Source organism: Oryx dammah, unplaced genomic scaffold, assembly GCF_014754425.2.
Source record: "Oryx dammah isolate SB20612 unplaced genomic scaffold, SCBI_Odam_1.1 HiC_scaffold_13, whole genome shotgun sequence".
Classification (NCBI taxonomy): domain Eukaryota; kingdom Metazoa; phylum Chordata; class Mammalia; order Artiodactyla; family Bovidae; genus Oryx; species Oryx dammah.
Window position 1 is genome coordinate 20,106,604 of NW_024070197.1, and position 26,549 is coordinate 20,133,152.

Genomic DNA, 26,549 nt, shown 5'->3' on the forward strand with positions numbered 1-26,549 from the left:
ACCTCTCTCTACAGGACTTCCCTGGTGGCTCAGTGGTAAAAAAAAAAAAACCCACCTGCCAATGCAGGAGACATGGGTTCAATCCCTGATCCGGGAAGATCCATATCATAGTTGCCATGGAGCAACTAAGCCCATGCACCACAACTACTGAGCCTGTGCTCTAGAGCCCGGGAGATGCACCTACTGAAGCCCACATGTGCCCTAGAGCCCGTGCTCTACAACAAGAGAAGCCAGCATGACGAGAAGCCGTGCACCACAACTACAGAGTAGCCCCTGCTTGGTGCAACCAGAGAGTCCTTGCAGCAGTGAATCCAGCACAGCCATAAATAAATAAATAAATAAAATGAACAAAAAACCTCTCTCTGCAGGTCCACACTCGGCCTCAGCCCTACAAACCCAGTGTTCCTGAAATATCTATAACCAGCACCCTTGCTTTCTTCTACACAGCCAGCCACTTTCCCCAGGTACTTCTGCCCACGTTGGGAAGCAGGGAGAGAGCAAGGAAGCAGTCAATAACATAAAATCTAAATGGAGAGAGGGGAGATGAGTGGTGGACAGCTGGGTGGAGGAACAATGTCCAGAAGAGACAAAAGGGGCAAGAGGTGGGAGTAGATGAGGGTGGGAAAGTGGGGTAGGCCTCAACAGCTCATGTCACAGGGCAGGAGCCTCAAGCAGCTGGAACAGTCCCAGCAGTGTGCTCTGTCAGCATCCAGGGACAGCGAAAGTGCAGAGGCTGCAGGGGTAATACATGGCTAGCTGCTGCTCACAGCGCTACAGCTGCTCTCCCTCCAAGAACCCATCAGGGTCTTCCATAAGATCACCTGCCCTGTGGGCTACAGAGGAGCCATGTTCTGAGCTGCCTCTGTGGACGCAGGCCACTGACCCTGAAGGGCTAACCAGCCCATAAACGAGAGGTTCTAAATCCTGGCTCCAGACCCAGCACAGGTGCCAAAAAGCAAACAGAATCAAGAGCTAATATAAACTCTGAGTCAAAATGAGGTAAAAACACAATTTAAACATTAAAGTTTAATTTATGTAAATAAAAGGAAATGCACTACTTAAATAATAATTTATCTGGGTCCTCTTGGATAATACAGAATTCTTCCATGGGTGCCTGATCATTTTGAGGCCAGCAACTCTTCTCACATGTATAAATTAGAATGGTTCCAAATTCCACAGAAAGATCTGAAAAATACAACATAATCAGGATTCCAATAAAGAGGAGGTATTAGGAGATACACTCAATATTCAGTTTGCTTAGTGAATATAGCCCAGACACTGGAACAAGACTGCTTGGGTTCAAACCCAGCTCTACCACCTAGTGATTTCACCTCTATGATATTATTATGTATTTTTCATGATGATAAGATTACTGTGTGGAGTAAATTAGCTAGTACATATAAGATACTTGGAACAGAGCCTGGCACATCTTGAGTGTTATCTGTAAAGCAAAAAGGTTAAGCAGAAGAAGCTAATAGGAAGGAGAAGGATTGCTCAGTATCAGGATAACTGATGTTGCCATAGGCAGTGGTTTTACCTTACAAGCTGAAAAATAATTACTTAAGGCAAAAACAGTGCTCATTAGCACTCAGTCACAATACAGTCACAGTATTCCTATAGAAAGTGACTGCCGATTAAAAAAAAACAGATAAGCAAAATATACTTTAAAAATATGATACTTCCCAGGTGGTCCAGTGGTTAAAACTCTGTGCCTTCCACTGCAGGGGGCATAGGTTCAATCCCTGGTCGAGGAACTAAGATCTTGCATCCTGCGTGGTGTGGCCAAATCCAGACTATTTGACACTGAAGATCATTTTAAAATGTCATGCTAACAGAACACTAAGTCCAAGAAAGGATACAGGCAAAAAGCAGAAAATAGATGAGAACTTATAGAAATGTATCAATGGATGGAGCCAGGAAGAATGGCATTAAGAGAACGCGAGTAATAAGAAAGCCTGTTGATATCAGAATAGGAAAACAGGAGTCAACAGGATGAGTTGAGCAACTGGTTTGGAGCAGCAAAGGAAAAATACTTTTAAAAAATGTAGGCAGGGCCTCCCTGGTGGCTCAGTGGTAGAGAATTTGCCTGCCAATGCAGGGGACACAGGTTCAATCCCCGGGTCAGGAAGATTCCACATGCTGCAGAGCAACTAAGCCGCTGAGGCAGTTACTGAGCCTGTGCTCTAGAGCGTGGGAGCCACAGCTACTGAGGCCCACGTGCTGCAGCTACTAACGCCTGAGCACCCCAGAGCCCATGCTGCACAGCTGGGGAAGCCACTGACAAAGAAGCCTGCACACTGCAGCCATAGAGGAGCCCCCACCTGGCACAGCTAGAGAAAAGCCCACACAGCGCCAAAGACCCAGCAAAGCCAGAATAAATAAATAAAATTTTTTAAAAAAATGTAGGCAGTTGGGCCTTCCCTGGGGGTCCAGTGCTAGGACTCCGTGCTCCCAATGCAGAGGGCCTGGGTTCGATTCCTGGTCAGGGAACTGGATCCCACATGTTACAACTGAAGAGATAGCATGCTGCACACCACAACAAAGACGGAAGAGTCTTCGTGCTGCAGTGAAGACCTGGAGCAGCCAAATAAATGAATGTGCAAATAAATAAACATACAGATTAAATGTAGGTGGTGATAATGGAAAGAAAGTCAAAGACAGTCCCAAAAAAGGGTAAAATAGAGCTGATTTTGAAGAAATAACCTGGTGAATTTGAGAAAGTTCCCAACTAAAATGTGTAACAGGCAGTTTGTAGTGGGCATGAGAAGGCTGCAGCCTCAGTAATAGGAAACACCAGGAGAGGAAAGAAGGAGGTGCAAAGATTCAGAATAAGTATGAGATAGCTGTCATGAACCCAGAGACCTCCCACAGTGGGGAGTGAAGGGTGGGGAGGAGAAACAGGCATATGGAGATCAAAACAGTCCCATTACACATGTAATGAAAAACATCAGCAACCACAAGAAACAGAAAAGACAGGTAAAATCTAATTACAGGTAGAAAGGAAAGGCTTCTGAGAAGTTCAATGAATGCAGAGGGAAAGAGAAAAGATGTTATCATGGAGTTGAGAAGAGAAAGGTGACCCAACAAACTGGTGTTGCTTCTACAGAAAAGCTACAAACTCAACAGAAAAGATATTCAGGGGAATTCTCTGGTAGGCTGGTGGTTAGAACTCCTCACTTTCACTGCCAAGGGTGTGGGTTCAACCCCTGGTTGGGGAACTGAGATCCTGCAAGCCGTATAGCATGGCCAACTTAAAAGAAAGAAAGAAAACAGAAGAAAAACTAAATATGCAGGTTCGAAGACCCATCCGATCCCATGATAAACAAAACTGCATGGGACTTCCCTGGTGGTTCAGTGGCTAAGACTCTGCCCTCTCAACAGGAGGCCAGGTTTCGATCCCTGGTCAGGGAACTAGATCCCACATGCCTCAACTAAAAGTTCTCATGATGCAGCTAATGGTCCTGCATGCCACAACAAAAATCGATCTCTCATGCCATTCCTAAGACCTAGTACAGCTAAAATAAGTAAGAATTACAGAACAATGCGACTGCAGGACCTGTTAGTTCACTGACTGGACTTCATGGATAAAGAAAGCTCTATGGGGTAAGTGTTAGTTACAAAGGGTGGAGGGGCATCAATCCACCCTCAGACTTCTACAAAGCAACATTCAACGCCAAAAAGATATCTATATGATCGTGAAAGATCTCAGGGATTTTCAGAAAAACGTACTTCCCAGTGAGGCCCAGCCATGGGAGATGATAGGACGTACCAGATAAAAGGGCTGGTGGGGCCCTCACTATTAGAAGGTGACAGCATGGGGTTTACCAAGTTTTGAAGAAAGAAAGTGAGGCTTAGTAACTTTACATATAAGTTGTCCTTCAACTAGAAAGGCAGACTAGTTAGGGCTCAGACCTATGAGCCCTCTTTGAGGCAATTACATGATGGAATCCAACTAGAAGAGAACAGAATAAAGAATTCACAGGCTAAACAGCTATGAGAATTATGTTTACAGAATACAGATTGATAAACCTTGATAAAGCAAAACTGATACTAACATATGTGGACATGGAGTAGGGTAAATATGTCCTTATCTATCAAAGGGTCAAATGCAAACTATTTAAAATTGAAATATGGAATGAATATAATTTTCTTAATTTCAGAGGATCTTTTAGAAACTAGGGCCTCTTTTAATAAAGAACCCATTACCTAAAAAGTCTAGCAGCTGCTTCACTTACACTTTTCCTTATGTTAAATTTTCATGAATTTATTCTAGTACTTTAAATTAGTATTACTAAATCTGTTCCTTTTTAGAAAAAAAATTTCTAGTCATACATCTATTTTACCTTTCTGTCTGCATTTATGTCAAGAACGATGACTGGAATGATCCTACACGTGTGCTAATAATGGTGATTTCCAAGGTTTACCAGATATTTGCAGAAAATCTTCAATAGAAAACTCAGGGATCAAAATAAGCGGAGAAGAAAAGGTAAACTGCAGGAAATAGACAATGCAGGAAACAAGTAAAAATTTAAAAAACAGAACACATCCCAAAGATATGAAAGAAGATACTGAACTCATAAAAACAAACCAAAAAAGGGGAACTTATAAAAAGGCTTATATCCTATGAGTCAATGAGATTTATCCCAAGAATGAAAAGATGTTTAAACATACCAAAATCAGTGTAATATGCCACATTAATAGAATCAATAGAATTACATGATATCTCAACCGATGCAGAAAAAAAGCATTTGATAAAATTCAATACCCTGTAGCGATAAAAATCACTCAGTAAATGAGGAATAGAAGGTAAATTCCTCAATCTGAAAAAGGCCATATACATGAAACACTCACAGTTAACATAATATTCAATGGTGAAAAACTAAAAGCTATTCCCCTAAGACCAGGAACAAGACAAGTCCCACTTTTGCAACTTATATTCAATGAAGAAGTTCCACACCAAGAGATGGGACAAGAAAAAGAAAGAAAAAGGCATCCAAATCAGAAAGGAGGAAGTAAAATTATCTCTATTGATCTGATCTTTTTTCCAAGAATGCTTGTTTTTGTCTCTGTACTTACATTTCCACACTAACAAAACAAAATCAAATTATCTGCAACTCAAATATTCTTATTAGAATAATGATAACAGAATCTGACCACAAACTCAGTTTTTCATCTTGATGTTTTCAAATAAAAATTGTTTAAAAAATATGTAGACCTCATCAGTTCCTAGGATAGTAACCAGAAAGTAATGATTTTTTTTTGGTGGCACCTCATGACCAGTGGAACTTCCCTGACTAAGGACTGAACTGGCACTCCCTGCAATGCAAGTGGGGAATTTTAACCAACAGACCAGGAGGAAAGCCTCTGAAAGTAACAAATTTAAAGAAACTGAAATAGTAGTCTCCCAAGTTATTTCAGTTGTTGCTATATTTTGTCCTAGAAATAAGTTACCCCTTTGAAAAATTATACTAAGATCAAACCCTGAAATGTTTTTCAATGTAGTAAAACTCACATGTTATTATAATGTCCATATAGCTAATGACGTAGGTAAAGATAAACAGTGATCTCTTCTTACATGTTTTTAGGGCTTCCCGGGTAGCTCAGCTGGTAAAGAATCCACCTGCAATGCAGGAGACCTGGGTTCGATAACCTGGGTTGAGAAGATTCCCTGGAGAAGGGAAAGGCTACCCACTCCAGTGTTCTGGCCTGGAGAATTCCAAGGACTGTATAGTCCCTGGGGTTGCAAAGAGTCAGACACGACTGAGCAACTTTCAGTTTCACTTTCTTATGGGTTTAATGCAATTCAAAGAATATGTAAAATGGTCCTAAGAAATCAGGTTAAATTGAAATATAAATTTAAGTTGGGAACATAAAAAGCAAACGCTTTTCCATGCTTTTGATGGTGTACGAGAAGCAGCCCCTGTGACAATTATGTCACATGACAAAGTGTGTTCATGTTAAGAACACTTCCATCACCAGAGGAAAGATTTACTGATTGTATTGAAATAAAAGAAAAAACGCACGTGACGTATCTTAGGTAATTATCGATAAACCGGAAAAAGATAACGTTGACATAAGAAAGCCCGTCATCACGAGTGACTCACTCGTTATGCAGGAGTGACTACGGCAGCTGTGCAAAGAGCTAGAAGCTATTATTCCTCAGCTGTGCATGATTTTGCCAAATGTGTGCCTTGGTTAGCTCATAACCGTAACAGACAAAATTTCTGCTCCTAAAATTCAACCACAATAACCGTTAAAATGCGGTACAATGGATAAACATGTTTTGTGAATTCAGTAAGTACTTTCATGTCTGTTCTAAAAAGTACTTTAATGTGTATACCTGTGGCGGATACGTGTTGATATATGGCAAAACCAATACAATATTGTAAAGTAAATAGCCTCCAATTAAAATAAATAAATTTATATTAAAAAAAAGAAAAAAAAGTACTTTAAATACACATATGAATACTCAGTGGTCATAAAAATCAAATGTAATCAGTCAGTCACTATTCCATGTAAAATACTTATATTTAGCAAACAGTAATATGTATGTGTGTATATATATGTACATATATATATATGTATATGAAGCTCTAAGTCATCTCAGTGGTGTCCGACTCTTTGTAACTAAGCAAGGGTACTGGAGTGGGTTGCCATGCCCTCCTCCAGGGGATCTTCCCGACCCAGGGATTGAACCCAAGTGTCTTACGTCTCCTGCATTGGCAGATGGGTTCTTAACCACTAGCGCCACCTGGGAAGCCCAATAAAATATATATTAGGAAATACAGATGATCTGATATTATATGTAGAAAATCCTAACAAACCCACAGCAAAAAACTTGGTTCTAAACAGTTTTCTGTTGTTTTTATATTATCCTTAAAGGCTCCGCCCCAGCCTTTATTCTTTCCTTTCTTCTGTGAGTTTTGGTTGGTTGGTCTTCTTTTTCTGTTCCTTAAGGTAAACAATTAGGTCACTGATTTGAGATTTTTCTTTGTTTTCAACATATGTGTTTAGAGCTCTTAAGATGACATGGTTGGGGAATTCCCTGGTAGTCCAGTGGTCAGGATCCCGTGTTTCTGCTGCAGGGGGCACAGGTTCCATCCCTGGGCGGGGAACTAAGATCCCACATGCTGCAGAGTGCAGCCAAAAAATAAAGAAATTAAGACCCAGGGATGCCATTCAGAGGATATACCCAAAAAAACTAAAACCAGTGACTCAAATGTATCTGTATACCAAGGTTCCCAGCACCATTACTCATAGTAGCCAAAAGATGGAAAGCCCCACCACCAACTTAAAGAATTTAAAAAATCTGTATTATACAATGAAATCTGTATATCATGAATGAACTATAAAAAGGAAAGAAATTTTGATACATGCTACAACATGAGCCCTGAAAACATTATGATAAATGAAATAAGCAAGACACAAAGGGATGAATATCATATAATTCCACTTGTGAGGTATCTAGAATAGGCAAATTCAAAGAGACAGACAGAATAGAGGTTACCAGCAACTAAGGGAAGAGAAAATGGGCTAGGGCTGGGGGGGCTCATTCTTTTAGTGGAGGGGCAGAGTAGTTAATGAGTACAGATTGATTTTTTTGTTTGGGATAACAAAAAATTTCTGGGAATAAAATAGTGGTGACAGTTACATAACACTGTGAATATATTTAATATCACTAAATTATACATTTAAATAAATGGCTAAAATGGTCAATTTTTAAGTATGTGTATTTTGTAACACATTTTTTCAAAAAATCAATTATATTTAAACATATTAATACTAGCAGCAAACATCAGAAACTGAAATTTTTTAAATGCCATTTACAATAGCATAAAAAAGTATTTAACACATAGAGACAAAACCGAAAAAAGATATGCAAGACTCTACACTGAAAAGTGTAAGACTCTATTGCAAGAAATTAAAGAGAACCTAAATAAATGGAGAGATATACTAGGTACATGGATTGGAGGACTCAGCATTGTTAAGACATCAATTCTCCTCGATCTGATCCAGAGAACCAACGCAATACCAAACAAAATCACAGAAAGTCTTTTACTTTTTTTAAGAAGTTGAGGAAATAGCAACCCACTCCAGTATTCTTGCCTGCAGAATCCCAAGGACAGAGGAGCCTGGCAGGCTGCAATCCATGGGGTCGCAAAGAGTCAGACACGACTGTGTGACTGAGCATCCACACACAGAATGGCTACCTTATCAGACAGCTCAGTTAAAGAGTTAAGAAATAAAACGCAATTTTTAAAAAAAACCCACAGAAAAAATAAATAAATAAATAAAAAATTAAAAAACCCCACAGAAACGCAAATGATCTGGAAGAGGCAAAATATTTTTGAAAAGGAAGAATAAAGCTGAAAGACTGATACAACCAAGTTACAATTCCAACACTTTGGCCACGTGATAAGAAAAACCTACTCACTGGAAAAGACCCTGATGCTGGGAAAGACTGAAGGCAAAAGGAGAAGGGAGCCGCAGAGGATGAGATGGTTAGATAACATCATGGACTCAGTGGACATGAATCTGAGCAAACTCTGGGAGACAGTGAGGGACTGGGGAGCCTGGCATGCTGCAGTCCATGGGGTCCCAAAGGGTCAGATATGACTTAGTAACCAAACAACAACAACAACAAATCTTACAAAGCTACAGTGGTCAAGATAGCATGGCAGTGGCCTCAAAACAGAAAAATAGATTAATCCAATAGAATGCAGAATAAAGAGTAGAGAAACAAAGTAACACACATATGGACAACCAATATCCAACAAAGGTAAAAGTACCTGAGCAGAGAAAGAATATTCTTATCAATAAGTGGTGCTGAAACAACTGGATATTCACATGGAAAAGAAGGAACTTGAACTATACCTCATACCATATATAAAATTTAACTCAAAATGGACACAAATCTACATGTAAAACTAGAAACAAAACTTGTGTCCTTGGGCTAAGCAATCATTTCTTAGACAAGATATCAAAACATAGTTCATGTAAGAAAAGATTAATAAATTGTGCTTCAAAATTAAAAACTGGTTTTAAAAGGACAGTTTAGAGAATAAAAAGACAAGTCAGTACTTTTATGGAAGGGGGAGAAAAAGGCACTGTTTTCATTGGAGAAGCCTAAAATACCAGCCAACATCAACAATCAGTGTTTAGAGAGGCACCCTTGATAAGATGAGTGAGATGAAGAAAATGGCACTTGACCCCGCATCCCATGATTTTCTTCTCAATAATCTGCAGTCTCACTCTAATTATGAGAAACAAAATCAGGTGAATTCCAACAGAGGGGCATCTTACAAAATAAGTGACCAGTACTGCCACAAATTGTCAAGATCATCAAAAATGAGGAAGTCCCGGGATGTCTCTGGCAGTGCAATGGCTAAGACTCCACACTCATAATGCAGGGGGTGCAGGTTTCATCCCTGGTCAGGGAACTAGATCCCACATTCTACACCTAAAAAACCCACATGCTGCAACAAAGACCCAGTGCAGCCAAATAAATAAACAAATATTTCTTTTAAAAAAATCTTGCTTAAGGAAAAATGAAGAATTCTGAATTTTCATCACAGGCAAGAGACACACTAAGTGATATCCTGGATGGGCTCTTGGATATTAGGTAAAAACTAAGGAAATCGAAATAAACTATGGACTTTAGTTAATAATGCATTAATAATGGCTCATTAATTACAACAAAAGTACTATATTAGTATAAATTTATTTTAATAAAGGGGAAACTGGATGTGAGGTATATGGGAATTCTAGGTATTTATTTCTCAATTTCTCTGTAAATTGAAAGCTTCTAAAGAATAAAGCCTACACTGAAAAAAAAAAAAAAGAAAAAAACCCAAAAAGAAAAATTGGCAAGCTAGACTTAGAGAAAATATTTGTACATTATATACCAGATGAAGGACTTGTATCCAGAATACATACAAAACTCTCAGAATTCAATAAGAAGACAAACTACCCAAATTTTAGAAAGAGAAAATGATTAGAACAGACAAAACATATAAACATATATAACAGAGAAAACATATAGTGATAAATCAGCACATGAAAATGATGCTCAAAATCATTAATTAGAGAAATGAAACCATGAAAACCACGCGCTATCACTACACACCCGTGAGACTGAAATGAACAAGACAGGCCGTATTGAGTATTGCCAAGGATGTGCAACTCTCACGTACTGTCAGTTGGGATGCAAGTGGCACAGGCTCTTTAGAAAACAAGGTGGCAGTGTCTTAAAAAGTTAAACACACACCTACCGCACGATTCGACTGCTTTTCTCCTACTTAATCCAAAAGCCAATGTCCATACAAAGGCTTGTACACAAATGTTCAAAGCAACTTTATTTATACTAGCCCCGAATGGAAGCAACAAATATGTCTCCTAAAAATAATTCTAATTTCCCAAATTTTCTGTAATGCTTATATTTTATAAGGAAACAAAGATGAAACACTAGGTTTTCATTTTTAAAACTAATCCCAAATTAGTGCCAGAAACCCACAAACTCGAATAAATAAAGGGCCTTTTACCTAAATTAGCACTTCTGAGCATGCTGACCAGTGCTGGCATAAGCTGAAACTCAAATATCCTTCGGGCTCCACAGTGGCTGCAGGCTGGGAGCTCAGTGACTTCTGATGTAGGGCAGGTCAAAAAAAGTGGTTGTCCACTCCACGAGTACCTAGAACAAGGAGAAAAAGAACGCTGAATTAGGGCCACATACAAGTCACATGTTAACATCCAAGACTACACTTTATCAATTTTGTTTCTTTCTTGGAGAATATCCGGAGCAAAACCACATAGCAAAGAAAATCCAAAGGCCCAGAAAACTAGCTGCAAGCCTGGAAATCATAGCAAGACATCTGAATTCTTATCAATGCTTGATATAAAATCTAGATGAAGGCACTAAAACTAATGTTGAACTGAATTTAACTAAAACTGCAACAAAGCCCAGACTGCTCAATTGCGGATTGAGACTCAGCTCCCCACAGTTCTGGTCTTACAGATAAAGGGGTGTACACCCCTAAGGGATGAGTATTAACTTTAGTATCTATTGTCCTCCAACATATAGTTTCCAGTAAATAATTTTTTAAGTTCCTAGATATGCAAAGAAGCAGAAAAAACTAACCCATAAAGAAAATGAATACATGGAGAGCCATAGCCAAAATGATGAACTTTTCAGACACACTTTATGTTTTTAAAAATTTCATTGAAGTATAGTTGATTTACAATGTTGTGTTTAACCTCTGCTGTACAGCAAAGTGACTCAGTTGGACATATAAGTACTCTTTTTCTTTTCTTTCCATTATGGTTTATCACAGGATACTGATTATGCAGTTCCCTGTGCCATACAATAGGACCCTGATGGACAATATTTTTAAAACCACCACCAGACTAAGTCTCTCACTTCAATCACTCTTGTAATCAATGTACTTTAATATTTGCAGATTTAGTTCTTACTTCATTATAGGGAAATTTCCTATTTTATCTTTCAGTATTGTTTTGGATTCATTTGTTGAGTTCTCTTCTTTGGACATCGGTTATATTTATAGTAGTTATATTTATCCACCTTCCAAGATAGCACCTTCTAATTGCTTTGTCTTTTTGTTCAGCATTCATGAGATTTTTGAAACTCTCTTCACATCAGTACTTTGATTTTCAGCCAAGTCGACTACTTCTAAATTTATTAAATATGCAACGTGTGGCTTGATTTCTTTAGCAATCCAACTTCCCTTGGCATCTTATTTTCTCAACTTTGAGCTCTTGGTTTTATTGAACACATTGTCTTACAAAGTTCTTCTGTATCTTGAAAACTCTGCTGGGAATTATGTGTTCCTCAGATTATCTTTTCTTCCAGATATGGTTCTTGGCTCATTTTGAATGCACTATTCATTTCTCTGATTCTACTGCCAACAGTATGATTACATGGGTGGCCTGCCACTTTTCAGCTAGTTCATGCCTCAAGAGGGCAACTCTGTTTAGACCACTTGTTTGCTCCAAAACAGTGTGTGGGTTTTTTTACTGACTTCCTGTCAATCACATCAGAGGTCTGTTCTTTTCCCCTTCTCCAAACACATTTTTCATTTCTTCTCCTCTTCTGTAGGTGAATCGGAGAAGGGGTATAGTTCTGTAAGACTCAATGCAATCTACTAGAACACCTTGGCTTCATTTTTATTTCTGAGATAGTGTAAAATGTCTTACATGTTGGGGGATACCACTCTAATGGGCAAGAAATTGCCCTTGACTTCTTTATCATTTCTGTAAAGCATCATGGGACCTAACAACTTTTGCTTCTGAGAGGCAATTCCTAAGTCCCTGTATCTTTACCCGCACCACACCCAGTTGTGTGGCCAAAAGCCCTACAGCAGAAGATACAGATTCTTCTCCTGTTTGCTTCTTTCCAGATTCAACATTATTACCACTATTCTCAGGATGCTATGGACTTATCAGTGGATTTTCAAGAAGTGAGAGAAGAAAGTTGAAGGGCTAGAACTCACACTAAAGGTAGAGAGATGTCTGTACCTTCCTCTGTGAAAAGAAAGTTAACTATATAAATAAATAAATACATGTGAGGCACCCAGAAACTGTATTAGACGTTTGGTGATATCACATCCTGGATTGCCACTTTGAGTTTTATGGTATTAAGTTTCTTTCCTTATTTGAGTGCAGATGGAAGGGATTTTCTTTTTAAAGTTTGTTTTTTTCTACTTTATTTTTGGCTGATTTTTACTTTTTATATTCACTGTAACCAGGTATTAGGATAGAGAGACCACTTGATTTTACACTGACCACTGCATCTAGACCCGTTTTTCCACATTTTCCCTGTTGTCATTTTTATATACTATAACCTGCTGGATATGTCATTTCCTCTGAGAGCCTCTGTGACATCCTATTTAGAACAGTTAAATGTTTTATTTTCCTCATTTATCACTTGTGGAAATCATACAATGCATCTTTTTATTTTTAAACTCTCCCACTAGAAGGTAAAATCTATGAAAACATGGACTTTGTGTCATTTTCTGTTGTACCTGCCGCATCTATAATAGCTCCTAACATCTGGCTTAGACTCAGTAAATATCAGCTGAATGAATGAACATGCTCACTGAATCCTTCCAAACATCCTACAAAGTAGGCATTAGGCCCATTTTACAGAAGAGTAAATAGTCATCTGCCCCAGGGCCAAGTCTTCTAAGACCAAAACCAAGGTTCTTTACATCCCTACCATGTTTGAAAATGTACTGGTATCACAAATACCTACTATATGTAGGCACTATGCTTTGCATGAGAATAACATACTGTCCTCACTGCCAAAGATCATGAATACATAAGTACACCAATACTTTTAAGAAATCCTTATAGATCTCTGCTTCCCCAAAACAGCATAGTGGGTTTCAAACAACAGTCAGTATTTATGGATGTTGTACAGAGGATTTTCATCATCACCTCATTTAGTTCCTAGAAGAATCCTATGAAATAGGTAGTTGCATTATCATCCTCATTTTAGAGATGAGGCACTGAGGATAAGAAAGGTTAAGTGAATTTGCCCATGGACCTTCAACTAGAAATGGAAAACCCAGGCCTTGAACTTCCAAGACCTCTTATTCAGTATCCTCTGGGCAGTTGTTACTTATTACAAAGTATTATGTCTTTGGTACAAGAAACTTGTAAAGTAGAATGCACAAGGGCAATAAAACCAAAACTACTATAACAAAGATTTAGTTTCAAAGATGTAAATCAAACTGACAAGGACACACTCTGTAGTCTAAGAACAATCAAGACTCCACACCCCAAATAACACCCTCCTAAATCCCCATCTCCAGCATTGCATCAACACTTATCCAATTTCACAAGCCAGAAGCTCAAAACCACTTTGTTGCCTTCCAATCTTTTACTCTCATATCCAAGGGCACCAAGAACTGCCATTATACAAAAATCTCCCAAACTCATTCCCTGTTTCCCACATCCTCTGCCTTGATCCCAAACCTTATACCATCTCTCACCTGGATTCCTTGAATCTCGAGTGATCACATCACTCCCCTGGCATCCACTGGCTACAGAATAAAATACAAATTCTTTAGTAAGAAATGGGTTGAAAACATACCTAATCCATGCCAGTACTAGACACCAAGTCTGGGGAGTACCCAGTCTGTCAAGGAGGACAAGGGTGTGTGTCCTAAAGGAAGTCAAGGTGTGGAGCTGTGGGAGGCAAGAACCAAGCTGTTCTCACTTCAGACACCATGGTGTCCAGCCCACTGGCTTGCCCCTATCCCACCATGATGCACTTGGCCATCTTTTTCCTTAATCAGTTACCTCTGTGACGCAAAGCATCCCTGGCCTTTGTCCTACAGGGTAGGGGCTAGGGGCTCCAAGTGTGTCTCCCGCATGGTGCCTTCCCTGACGAAACTCGGCAAAGGCCCCTGGTCCCTCCTCTGGGATGCTGGCACCCTTGTTCACATCTCGGTTGGGCACCTATCATAGGACAGAGTGTCCTGTCTCCTCTGAGCAGACCAGGTACTTTTGTGGCCAGCAACAAGAGTGGTTGTTACTGGACCAACTCCAAGCCCAGCACACAATAACTCAGCCCTTTAGGAGGAGAGGGTCAGTGTGAGCATTGAGTCTCATCAGTGAAGAGGCCCCTCCCGAGGGGTGGTCTCCACCTAAGAATTACTGCCACTACTGAGGGGCTACATGCTTAAGTAATTGGTTTAATCTGAAAATCCTGGTGAAGGTTTCATAATTTGGGCATGTTTTCAACACAGCATCTCTAGTTGTCATGCCTAATTAAAGTAAGGAGAAATAAAGTGAATTATCATCAATAAAATTAGGATGCAAGAATCAAGAGTAAAGCCTGACTTTGTTCTTAGGGGTAAAAACTACAATCAAACAATATATATCAAGAACCTTTAAACTTCAAAATTTCGCTCCTAGAACTAGCTTAAACAGAAATCACTACCACGTTCCAGGAGTTGTGAACAGGATGCATACTGCAGCACTGAACTCTGCAAAACTGAAACCAGATGGAAACAATTAAACACCCAACAATACTGCCACAAGTACAGTCAAAAACAAACAGGCCCAGAAAGTAAGTCATAATGATTTTAATCATACAAAATTAATCATAACACTCTCTCTAATATATAAAAAGTCCCTAAAAATCAAAAGGAACAAGAACTTATGGAAAAATGGGTAAAGGTTATGAATAGACAATAGGGAGGCCAAAAAGGTTTCTGTAAGATCTTACAGAAAAACCTGAACAAACTTTTGGCTCACCCAACAAAAGTAATTCCACAACACAGAGGAAGATATTCGTAAGAAAAAAATCCGGTAAAATTATACCAAGAGGCCCTTTTTCACCTTGAATTGACAGAAATACAAAAGCATGAAGCTCACCCTGCTGGCAAGGCTATGGGAAAACAAGCACGTATAGGTTGCCAGTAGGAATTAAAGATCATATATTGCCAGCGGGAATTAAAGTCCAATGGGAGAAAACTGGGTGCTATCAATTAAAACCACAACTGCATAAACCCCTCTGCTTAACTATGCCACTTCAGGAAATGCATCCTAGAGAACAAGTAAAATGGACATGGGACTACAATAACTTTTTTTTTAAAACATAGTTCTCAATGTTCTTAAAAGATACAGTAATAGATAATAGCACAGTTAAAAAAGAAGGAAACAATATTTCTTGAATGCTTTCTTGTGATTAAAAAAAAGGAAAGTAACATGTAACATTTGCTTTGACATGCATAAAGAAATTATATAAGCACACATAGGAAACTATCAACAGTGATGACCTGAGTAGATATGAATAGTAGGAAAGGAATTATTTCATTATATTTATACATATATGCACATGTACATACTTTTATGTTTTTGAGTCTTAAAAATGTGTTTTACCTACTGAATATTTAAATTTAAAACAGAAGAAAATCACTTGGAAGAATTTTTAATACATAGGGAAACCCTCAATACCAACAAACGTTTATGAAAAGAGAATAGCTATATTCCATGACCCCAATTACCAACAACAAAAGAATACACACAATACCTACTTATACATATACATCTAGATATGTAAAAAAAACTAAATACACTAAAATCTTAGCTTCTTGGTTTGGGGAATATCGTGGATTTCGGTTTTCTTGTCCTACTTTTCTGTGTTTTCCTAACTAGCACACATTACTTTTATCACCAAGAAAAACAATAAAAGAAAATATGCCTTTACCTTAAAATCTGCTCCTGACAAGCAGCAATTCTCTTCATGAATTTGTAAAACATCTTATCTCCACTTTTAATTATAGTCTTCTCATATTTTTCATCACCATCACTAGACAGACTAAAAAGAAAGGCATAAAACACTGTTGTGTGTCTACATTCAAAGAATTACTGTATTTAGAACAGTACACAGGGAATTCCCGGGTAGTCCAATAGTTAGGACTCCACATTCTCACTGCTGAGGGCCCAGATTGAATCCCTGGTTGGAGAACTAAAATCCCACAAGCTGCTCTGGGCAGCCTAAATAAATAAATACGTTTTTAAAAAAGAAAACAGAGTACACTTTTTAAAAACTACACCACAGTAAAATATACATACATAACTTAAAAATCATAAGTTTAATACTTTATAATGAGTAACAGTAATCCCCTGCCCAACTTTCTCCCCAGCCCTGCTTCTCAGCCACTTTCAACACTGGATAATTATCTGCAATATAAAAAGTCATCATGGGGCTTCCCTGGTGGTCCCATGGTTAAGAATCTGCCCTCCAGTGCAGGGGAGGCTGGTTCAATCCATGGTCCAGGAAGATTCCCCCATATCTCACGACAACTAAGCCCATGCACCACAACTACTGAGCCCAGGCTTTCGAGACCCGGCTCCGCAATAAGAGAAGCCACTGCAACGAGAAGCCTGCACACTGCAAGCAGAGAGGAGCCCCCACTTGTCGCAACTAGAGAAAGCCCGTGTACAGCAACAAAGACTCAGGGCAGCCAAAAATCAATAAATAAACAAAATAAAAGTCATATACCCACTGGCTCTTGTCATGTCTTTCTCCATTATGGAGTATTTTCAAACACCAACACGTCTTCGAGCACTCCAACACTATCTTGAAAATGCTTACAAATGAAACAGCTCTGGTCATTTTCGTGAGAGTCCTTATAAATAAAACCAAGTGTTTTCAAGCTAACTCAAGGGTGGCCCATAAGATTTCCTCATCTCTGTCTCCCTTTCTAACCCAAGAGGAGTGAAGCAGACAGGTCCGACACACCGTTCTGCCTGAAAAAGTATCCCCAGTTTTGAGGATAAAATCAAAGAGTACCCACTCTGGCAGCCTCCTGATCAAACCACCTCTCAAATTTAACAGCACACAGGCTCACCTTTGGGAAAGCAGCTGTTCCATATCAACTCCTTCTCTCTGCTGATACTCCCTCAGAAGGCTCTGAGCATGGTCCAGACTGACAAAGTCCATGTAGTCATCCTCCTCAACGACACAGATGTAGTAGGGTAGGAACTGTGGCACCGCAGGAGGCAAGGTGGGGCCTTCCCCAGGAGGTGCAGGAGGAGCAAGACCTGGGACAGTATCCTGCAGGCGGAGGTCCTGGAGCTGGGTGGTCCAATCTCTGTCCCTGGCATTGCTCGAATCATTTCCAAAATCCGAGATAGGCTGCGGTGGAGACGCTTCTTCACTGTCACTTCCCCAGTCATCTGCACCTTGACACCAATCCTCAGCTGTGAGGCCATTTTCCTGTTTCTGGAAAAATACCCAGCGAATGAGGTTCAAGCACACTGTTCCCTCGGCTTCCTGAGCCACCTAATCCTTCACCTGCCCCTCCCACTCCACCACCTCATGGTTTACTCAAAAGCATGTTGGAGGTGACGAATGTTGTGTTCCTTTTCAGGGGCGCTGTGGCAGATATTCTATGGTGGTTTCTTCAACACCTCTTTCAGTTGTGCTTCATGTACTGCAGAAGCTGGTAAGAAAGAACTACATTTCCCAGACTCCTAAGCAGCTAGGGTTCTAGATACCGTCAGGGGGTGTGCTCATAAGAACACCAGAGAGACAAATTTGACAGAATGAAGTAGAAAGTGACCATGAAGCAAAAGGTAGCTGGTGTGTAGATGGAGGCAGAGCAAGGCTCTGGAGTCAACAGTGCTGACAAGGGCAACTTCATCAGAATACATCTGGGCTTCCAGACTGCATGAGAGGTGTCATGGTAGCTCCCTGACAGGACAGTTCTGAGGTGTAGTTCTGCAGGTCACTCCTGGAGTAATTTCTTCCAGCCTATCTAGTAAGATAAGGAAAAACTTAACTTTAAATCAGCCTCAGCTATAAAAAGTCAAAACGCTTTTCTATTATCTGCAATTGAACCCCAAGAAATATAGGCAAACACCACCTTTTTATTCCTATTATTGGTAGCACAATGCTTCGCACACATTAAGAACTCAGTGAATATATAAGCAACATTTATTGGCAAAGAAAAGCTGGATTTTGTTCTGCAGTCCTATCTTTGCAGGCAGTCCATGGGGTCGCAAAGAGACACGATTTAGCGACTAAACAACAACAATATGATGGTCACAACTGCGTTACCTGAGCGTTCTGAGTCTCTTTCTCTCTCATCTGCAGGCACTGGGAGCGGAACACCTTCCAGCTTCATAGTAAAGAAAAACTGCGGTGAGGACTCCATCGCCAACTGCCGGAGGGCTGGCCAGTCCCCTCCCGGTGCACCTGGCGCGGCCGCCGCTCCCGCCCACTCGACATAAATCCCGTGGGCAGCTCCGCTACTTCCCCGCCTACCTGCGCGCCCCGCCGCTACCGCACTCAGGGCGAGGGCAAGCGAACACGTGCAGGAGCCGATGAAAAGGAGAGCCTTCCAGCGGGCAGTACACCTGCACGACGAGGGCAAGCGGTTGCCGGCACAGTTCACACACCGGCCTCGGAGCTGCCACGGCGGGCAGGGCGTCCTGAGGACAAGGAAAGCGCTCAGACCCTGACTTTGTCCAGGGACCTCGCCCACTCCCTCACCCCGTAGCCCAACACCAGTTCCAGCCGACCCCGGCTCCCGCGCCCCACCTCACCGGAACGCCGCCCAGCTTGCTTGCGGTCCAGGCGCTCGGCCCCGTGGGACGGCCGTGCACTGCAGCATCTCGAAGCCCGAGCAGCACTGGCTTCCGAACGGCCGCCATGACGGCCGGGAGAACACGTGAAGAGGCGGGCTACGGCAGCCGAGAGGGTGCGCCTCTGCGCATGCGCTTCGCTGACGCCTGTGGGACAGCCCCGCCCCTCCCAGACCTTTTGGGAGATGTAATTTGGAGTTCTAATATGACCAACCTAGATAGCATATTCAAAAGCAGAGACATTACTCTGCCAACAAAGGTCCGTCTAGTCAAGGCTCTGGTTTTTCCAGTGGTCAAGTATGGATGTGAGAGTGGGACTGTGAAGAAAGCTGAGCGCCGAAGAATTGATGCTTTTGAACTGTGATGTTGGAGAAGACTCTTGAGAGTCCCTTGGACTGCAAGGAGATCCACCCCGTCCATTCTAAAGATCAGTCCTGGGATTTCTTTGGAAGGAATGATGCTAAAGCTGAAACTCCAGTACTTTGGCCACCTCATGTGAAGAGTTGACTCATTGGAAAAGACTCTGATGCTGGAAGGGATTGGGGGCAGGAGAAGGGGACGACAGAGGATGAGATGGCTGGATGGCATCACCGACTCGATGGACGTGAATCTGAGTGAACTCCGGGAGTTGGTGATGGACAGGGAGGCCTGGCGTGCTGCGATTCGTGGGGTCGCAAAGAGTCGTACACGACTAAGCGACTGAAGTGAACTGAACTGAAGTTCAATATCCTGGATCCCAGATGATTTTTTCCCCTGGTAATGCGCCACGAAAGGAAATAGGTACCGTCTACTGTGAGGTATCTTGCCTAGAAGTTTTATCTAAAATCCTGGCGGTCTGGTGGCTCTGACTCCGAGCTTCCAATGTAGTGGGCGGGGTTTGATCCCTGGTAGATTCCACTTGCCCAAGGGGCAGCCTCCCCCCCAAATTGGGGGGATAGCATTTTCCTTAACAACCCCCCACCCCACCCCCGGAAAAAAAAGAAAAAAAAGAGAGAGTCCTAAATTTTTAGAGAAAAAATGTAGAAAGTATTAGTCGTTCAGTCGTGTCTCTTCGTGACCCATGAACTGTAGCCCACCAGGCTCCTCTGTCCATGGAACTCTCCAGGCAAGAATATTGCAGTGGGTTGCCATTTCCTTCTCCAGGGGATCTTCCTGACCAGGGATCAAAGCCTGGTCTCCTGCATTGCAGGCAGATTCTTTATCATCTGAGCCACCAGGGAAGCCCACATTTTTTAGACACATTGAAATGCCTATACTGTAGGTGAAATGATATATCTGGGGGTTGGTACGTGATGGAGGGGTCGTAGATGAAATAAAATTGACCCTGGGTTGATAATTGTTCGAATTTGGTGTGAGGCACAGGGTGGTCTGTTATGCTATTTGAATTTTATATGTTCGAGTTTTTCCGTAATAAAAATTTTAAGATGCCTGTGGCGCACCCAGGGGAATTTTAAAAAGGTAATGCTAAGTGAAAGAAGCTAGATACAAAAGGCCATATTCTGGAAAAGGTAACTTTGTAGTCAAATCGATGCTTGCCAGAGTTTGGGTTTAGGGGGCAGAGATTGACCACAAAAGGGTGCCAGAACTTGGGGTGATGAAAATGCTATAGATCTCACTTGTGCTGGCTACATGACTGGATAGAATTGTCAGAACTGTACACCTCAAAGGAAGATGAATTTTACTATATGTAAATCACACCTCAATAAATTGGACTTAAAAAAAGCATGTTGCAGAAGTACTATTTCAGGCTTTGTACCATGGTGTGTAAAAAAATAAAAAAGACACAGGTGCCTCCTTTTGTTTGACTCCAGCCCCAGCGAGCACTTGGAGCTGAAACCTGGTTTACTCCTGGTTTATTACTGCCAATCTGATGGCTTTACAGATACTATGAAGTCCAATCTTGCTGTTCTCATCATGTCTATCCAAAATGGTTGGATGACTTGGTAGATACTTGTTATTTTAGCTAAATATTTCCCAGGATACATTTCTAAATTACTGCAATAAGAAACAAACTTCAAAATTCTTCCTGGGGATTTCTCTGGTGGTCCAGTGGTTAAGACTCTGTGCTCCCACTGCAGGAGGCACGAGTCCAATCCCAGTTTAGGGAACTAAGATCCCACATGCCCCCCCCCAAAAAAATTTTTTTACATCTTCTTATTCTTGCTAACATAGCAAGATCTCCTCCAGCAAAAGGCCACATTCTGGAAAAGGTAAACTTTTTGTAATTAAGTTGAAAGTTGATGGTTGCCAGTTACTGAGCTCTCTCCGTCATCTGATTATATCATAACACTACCTATTACAGCCTCTCCATCAACATGTGATCACAGCATGAAGGTTTATTACGTAAGAGGAATTTTTAATATGTGAATTACTACTGCATTCCAGAATTCCAGAAGCAATTTAAAAGCAATTTGACACTGGCATTATTGTGAAGTCCTTGGGAAGAGTCCTTGCATGTGTGAGACTTGGAAGTGTCTGACTTAACTCATGATTTTGTAGGGTTTGGGCCTCCTGACAAACTCACAGAAATCATCAAATGATGATACAGTTGGTATTTGAGGAAATACAGAATGAAGATGTTGAACACTGCTTCAGTCTCACCCAAAGAGCTGTTTGTGATGGTTAATTTTACATGTCAACTTAACCGGGCTAAAGAATGCCCAGATAGCTGGTAAAAACATATCTTCTCTGATTGTCTGTGAAGGTGCTTCAGAAGAGAACAGTCTACTTGAATTGGTAGACTGAATAAAGATCTGCCCACTATAATGTGAATGGGCATTCTCCAATCTACTGAAAGCTCAAAGAGAACAAGACGATGGAGGAGAGCAGGACAACCATCTTCTTCTGCCCTTGTACGTCAGAGCTCCTGGCTCTCAAGCCTTCAGACTCTGAACCTTAACATCAGCAGCCTCTTCGTTTTCATGCCTTCAGGGTCAAACTGAATTATGCCCCTGGCTTTCCTGAGTTTCCAGCTTGTAGACAGTATACTGTGGGATTTCTCAGCCTCAATAATCGTGTAAGCCTCCTCCCATAAGAAATCTCCTCATTCACCTATATGGAAATATACAGACATATCCTACTGGCTCTGCTCCTCTGGAGAACTCACATACTATTCAACACTTGGAACAACTGGCAGCCACAGAGTAAGTGGACGCTGTTAAGTGATGACAGTGGCAGTGACGAGCAAAACAAGGTAGGGCCGAGGGACATGTGCCCAGTTGGTGGTTTCCAGGTCCTCTTCCTCCTGACATGAGACTTGGCAGCTGGCCCAGAACTCAGGGGTCTCACTGCTACAAGATCCTTTGTGTGAAACCAAGTCAGCCTGAGACGGTCTGCCACCAGAATATTCCTCTCTGCAAGTTTTTTGTGTGTGTTTGCTCTTTTGTAATAGAAGTGCCTTTGCTGGGAATATAGCTCACTTTTCATCAGCTGTATTAAGAAAGGAGGTGGGTCAGCAGGGGTTTCAACAGAGCTTGAGTGTTGAAGAGCCTCTATCACTTCTGCAAAAGTGGGGAGAGAAGTGGATATTCACTCTGGGAATAAAAAAAGAATCTCACTTCACCAATAGGAAAGATTAGAAGTGTCCACCTATTACTTTAGGTGGACATTTGCACCTATATGGTCACTCTACAATCAGGGTATTCCTTCCTTTCATGGGTGCAGTTTGTCTTCTTTTTATACAAGTCCTGACTTTTCCCTGTTTTGAGGAAGGAATATGACCAAGCCAGTTCAGTTCAGTCACTCAGTCATGTCCGACTCTGTGACCCCGTGAATCACAGCACGCCAGGCCTCCCTGTCCATCATCAATTCTCGAAATTCACTCAAACTCACGTCCATCGAGTCGGTGATGCCATCCAGCCATCTCATCCTCTGTCATCCCCTTCTCTCCTGTCCCCAATTCCTCCCAGCATAAGTCTTTTCCAATGAGTCAACTCTTCACAGGACAACTCAAATGCAGGCAGCCCAGAAGATGGGGTCAAGGCCACCCTGATGACAGGGTCGAGGGCAGCAGGGCCTTATGAGGGGCAGTAGTTTTCCTGGTTGAGATCATTCTGTGTCATGGACTAGGGTGTAGGTCTGGAAAGCTCAGTCTCTAGCCTGCCCATCAGTTCTGCTCATCATGTTTTTAAAAATCTTACTTGTTTTGGGCTTCCCTTGTGGCTCAGCTGGTGAAGAATCTGCCTGCGATGCAGGCACCTGGGTTCAACCCCTGGGTTGGAAAGATCCCCTGGAAGAAGGGAAAGGCTACTCACTCCAGTATTCTGGCCTGGAGAATTCCATGGACTGTATAGTCCATGGGGTCACAAAATGTCAGACATGACTGAGCGACTTGCACTTCACTTCATTTTTGGCTCTGCTGGATCTTCATTGCCACTCCAAGTCTTTCTCTAGTTGCAGTGAGCTGGGGCTACTCTTTAGTGATGCACAGGCTTCTTATTTAGGTGGTTTCTGCTGTTGGGCACAGGCTCTAGGGTGCTCAGGCTCAGTAGTTGTGGCTCCTGGGCTCTAGAATTTAGACTCAGTAGTTGTGGTGCATGGGCTTAGTTGCCCCATGGCATGTGGAATCTTCCTGGACCAGGGACTGAACCCATGTCTCCTGCACTGGCAGGCAGATTTTTAACCACTGGACGACATGGAAAGTCCCATCAATTCTTTAAATGAAATTCCTTTTCAGCTAAGTTGGCCAGAAGTATTATTTAATCTTGAATAGAAGTACCTTAAATAGAAGATAAAAGAGCAGTCTGTTCAAAATTCCTTTTTTTTCAATATCTACCTTATAAAAGGAAAGAATTACCTGAGCACCTGGCCAGAAGTTATCAGTCACTCTTCATCTGGGCCAGGAATCCACCCAAAAGAGACAAAATCTCACTGTGGTTTTAAAAACCATTCAGCACATGGAAGGATACAGTCCCTTTCAAAGCCACAGAGGTGAGCAGTGTAAGAAGATGGAGAAGAGATCCAGTTGCAGAGGCCAAGCTGCCCTCGAGACATGGACAGTGCTCCGCTGCACCCACTCTCTTCTCAAGGGACCATCTTCCAATGTGGATCTGCTCACCAATTACAGTCACGCCTCAGTCAAGGCAACCACTCTTCCTACTGGGCACCTTGACTTCTGCAGAGAGCCCATCTCATGACAAAGAGGCTAAGCCCATGACCTCCTTTGTGACATCTTTATTTTTCTTCCTGGTACAAGAACAATAAACACAGATCAGAAAAATCAGTTACACTGAAACACTTCAGCCAATTGTAGAACAGAAAAGGTGTGGACACTGAGAGGGCAGGGGTGGCAATTCCAGATCAGCTTCCCCCAAAGGGCTCGTGGTCCAAGCCCAAAACCAGAGGGTGCTCTGGGCAGGACCGTGCAGTGCAGACTCTGGGCAGGCAGACAAGAAGGACTAGTCACAACAGGGACTGCTGCTGGGCACAAGTTTATTAGCTTCTGGCCTCGCGCTCCTGCTTGATAAAGTTGATCAGCCCATTGGTAGAAGAATCGTGAGAAGTCACTGGGCTGCTGCCATCAAGCTCAGGTTCAATTTTCTTAGCCAGCTGCTTTCCCAGCTCCACTCTGCCAGGGACAGGAGAAAGAAGGGTATGAGGAAGCTTCCAGCATTACTAGTCAAATCCACAAGCCAACTCACCTTGGGTAGGCATTCCCTACCCTCCCCTCGAGCCAGCAACTCACCCCCACTGGTCAAAGCTGTTGATGTCCCAGATGATGCCCTGAACGAAGATCTTGTGCTCATACATGGCTGTGGAGGGGGTATATGTGGAGGGAAGCATGTCAGGGTTCCCCCAGCCCACTCAGACCTACCCCAAGCTGAGACCTTCCCCGCTTACTCACCAATCAAGGCTCCAAGAATGAATGGTGTGAGTTTGGTGAACACTATTGAGTTGGTCGGGCGATTTCCTTCAAAGACCTTCAGAAAACACCCACGAATATCCCCCAGTTAGTCGTGGTCCCCAGCTCTTCAGAAGGGAAGCACACCCTGCCCAAGGCTGGGGTGGGCAGGTCCGTGGGGACAGCACCCCCTACTGTGCAGGACAGGACCCTGCTCCCCGGCCACGGCCACACAACTTTATCCTTCCGACTCCAGGATGCCACCCCACTCCAAGAGCAGCACTGACCTTGTGGGGCAACAGCTTCTCGAAGTCCTCTGGACTCCTTCCAGCAGCCTGCAGCTCCTTCCGGGCCTCCTCTGTCGACTTCCCCCTCATCAGGGCCTCAGTCTGGGCCAAGAAGTTGGCCAGGAGGATCTGACGAGAGAGACATCAAGTACCATCGTGAAGCCCCGTGTGAGCTTCAGGCAGACAGATGAGACTGCCTGGCACTGCCCAGTCAGGGTTAGTCTCAACAGCTGGGGGCAGCCTGACTGCCTCTGACTCTAGAGCTTATCTGGAACAAGCGGGGACAAGAGAGCACATCCAAGGACACCAGAAACTAGGTAACGACAGTAAGTACCCTTCAAGGACTATGTAATACCTGCTGAGGGCCCTTTTAAGAACTTTACCACTATCTATCTTCTAAAACCACGAGGGGCAGAGGCATCATCTCTCTTTTCTAGCTGAGCCTCAGTTTCTTCAAGTCAACAAAACTGAATCCCAGCCAGAGGGACAGAGGGGAAGAATCAGAATTCAAACCCAGGACACCGAGTCCAAAGCTTGTGCCCACAGTAACCTGTGCTACTCTGCACACCCGAGATAAAGCAGGAGCAGTCCTCTTCAAGGACTCCTGTCACGTCCGGAGTAGGGTGGTTTTCCCCTTGCTGCTGTGGCAGACAAGATCTTGAATCCCTGATCTTTGCCCCCTGCTGTTAATGCCTAGGTACACAGCATGGCAAAAGGGATTTGGTAGAGAGAGGGATTTGGAGCTAAGGTTACAGACCTTAAGATAAGGAGATTATCTGGGTGGGCCCAATGTAATCACATGGCCCTTAAAAATAACAGAAGGGGAAAGCAAGTGAGTCATCCAGAGACATGCAACTGAAGAGGCAGGACAGAATTGAAGCATCAGACGGACTCAGCCCACCCCTGCTGGTTCTGAGACCAAGAGCCAAAAGGGTTTCTAGAAGTTGAGCATGGCTCCCAGCTGTCAGCAAAGAAACCGGACCTTGGTCCTACAACCATAGGGAAATGGTAAAACTCAACATTCCAAAAACAAAGATCATGGCATCTCGTCCCATCACTTCATGGCAAATAGATGGGGAAACTGTGGAAACAGGATTTTATTTTGGGGGGCTCCAAAATCACTGCAGATAGTGACTGCAGCCATGAAATTAAAAGACGCTCACTCCTTGGAAGAAAAGCTATGACCAACCTAGATAGCATATTAAAAAGCAGAGACATTACTTTGCTGACAAAGGTCCATCTAGTCAAAGCTATGGTTTTTCCAGTAGTCATGTATGGATGTGAGAGTTGGACTGTGAAGAAGG

At 42.3% G+C, this 26,549-nt stretch overlaps 2 protein-coding genes across 2 annotated transcripts in view; both read right to left on the reverse strand.

The window, feature by feature from the left end:
- Positions 1 to 995: 995 nt before the first annotated feature.
- Positions 996 to 19,235, reverse strand: PDCD2L (programmed cell death 2 like). The gene is made up of 7 exons (XM_040253124.1): positions 19,081 to 19,235; positions 18,800 to 18,966; positions 18,593 to 18,653; positions 17,382 to 17,755; positions 16,235 to 16,345; positions 10,542 to 10,690; positions 996 to 1,185 (listed from the first exon to the last, which is right to left on the reverse strand). Exons 1-7 carry the CDS (start codon positions 19,186 to 19,188, stop codon positions 1,055 to 1,057), a joined length of 1,101 nt encoding a protein of 366 aa, XP_040109058.1. The 5' UTR covers positions 19,189 to 19,235; the 3' UTR covers positions 996 to 1,054.
- A 5,041-nt stretch (positions 19,236 to 24,276) lies between these two features.
- The window catches only part of GPI (glucose-6-phosphate isomerase), a 30,141-nt gene continuing 27,868 nt past the window's right edge, over positions 24,277 to 26,549 (reverse strand). Inside the window, exons 15-18 of the mRNA XM_040253125.1 lie at positions 25,246 to 25,374; positions 24,962 to 25,037; positions 24,803 to 24,869; positions 24,277 to 24,685 (exon numbers count right to left, since the gene is read on the reverse strand). Coding sequence (XP_040109059.1) covers positions 24,553 to 24,685; positions 24,803 to 24,869; positions 24,962 to 25,037; positions 25,246 to 25,374 — 405 coding nt within the window. The 3' untranslated portion in view covers positions 24,277 to 24,552. The remainder of the gene's footprint in view (positions 24,686 to 24,802; positions 24,870 to 24,961; positions 25,038 to 25,245; positions 25,375 to 26,549) is intronic.

What these genes read in the sequence shown, in the direction of transcription:
- PDCD2L (XM_040253124.1), bottom strand. Translation starts at nt 19,188, where the DNA reads ATGGCGGCCGTTCGGAAGCCAGTGCTGCTCGGGCTTCGAGATGCTGCA. An exon ending in GCAAGCTGGGCGGCGTTCCG is followed by an intron (nt 18,967 to 19,080) that starts GTGAGGTGGGGC and finishes CCTTGTCCTCAG; the next exon opens with GACGCCCTGCCCGCCGTGGC. An exon ending in GAACAGCTGCTTTCCCAAAG is followed by an intron (nt 16,346 to 17,381) that starts GTGAGCCTGTGT and finishes CTTTCTTTTTAG; the next exon opens with TCTGTCTAGTGATGGTGATG.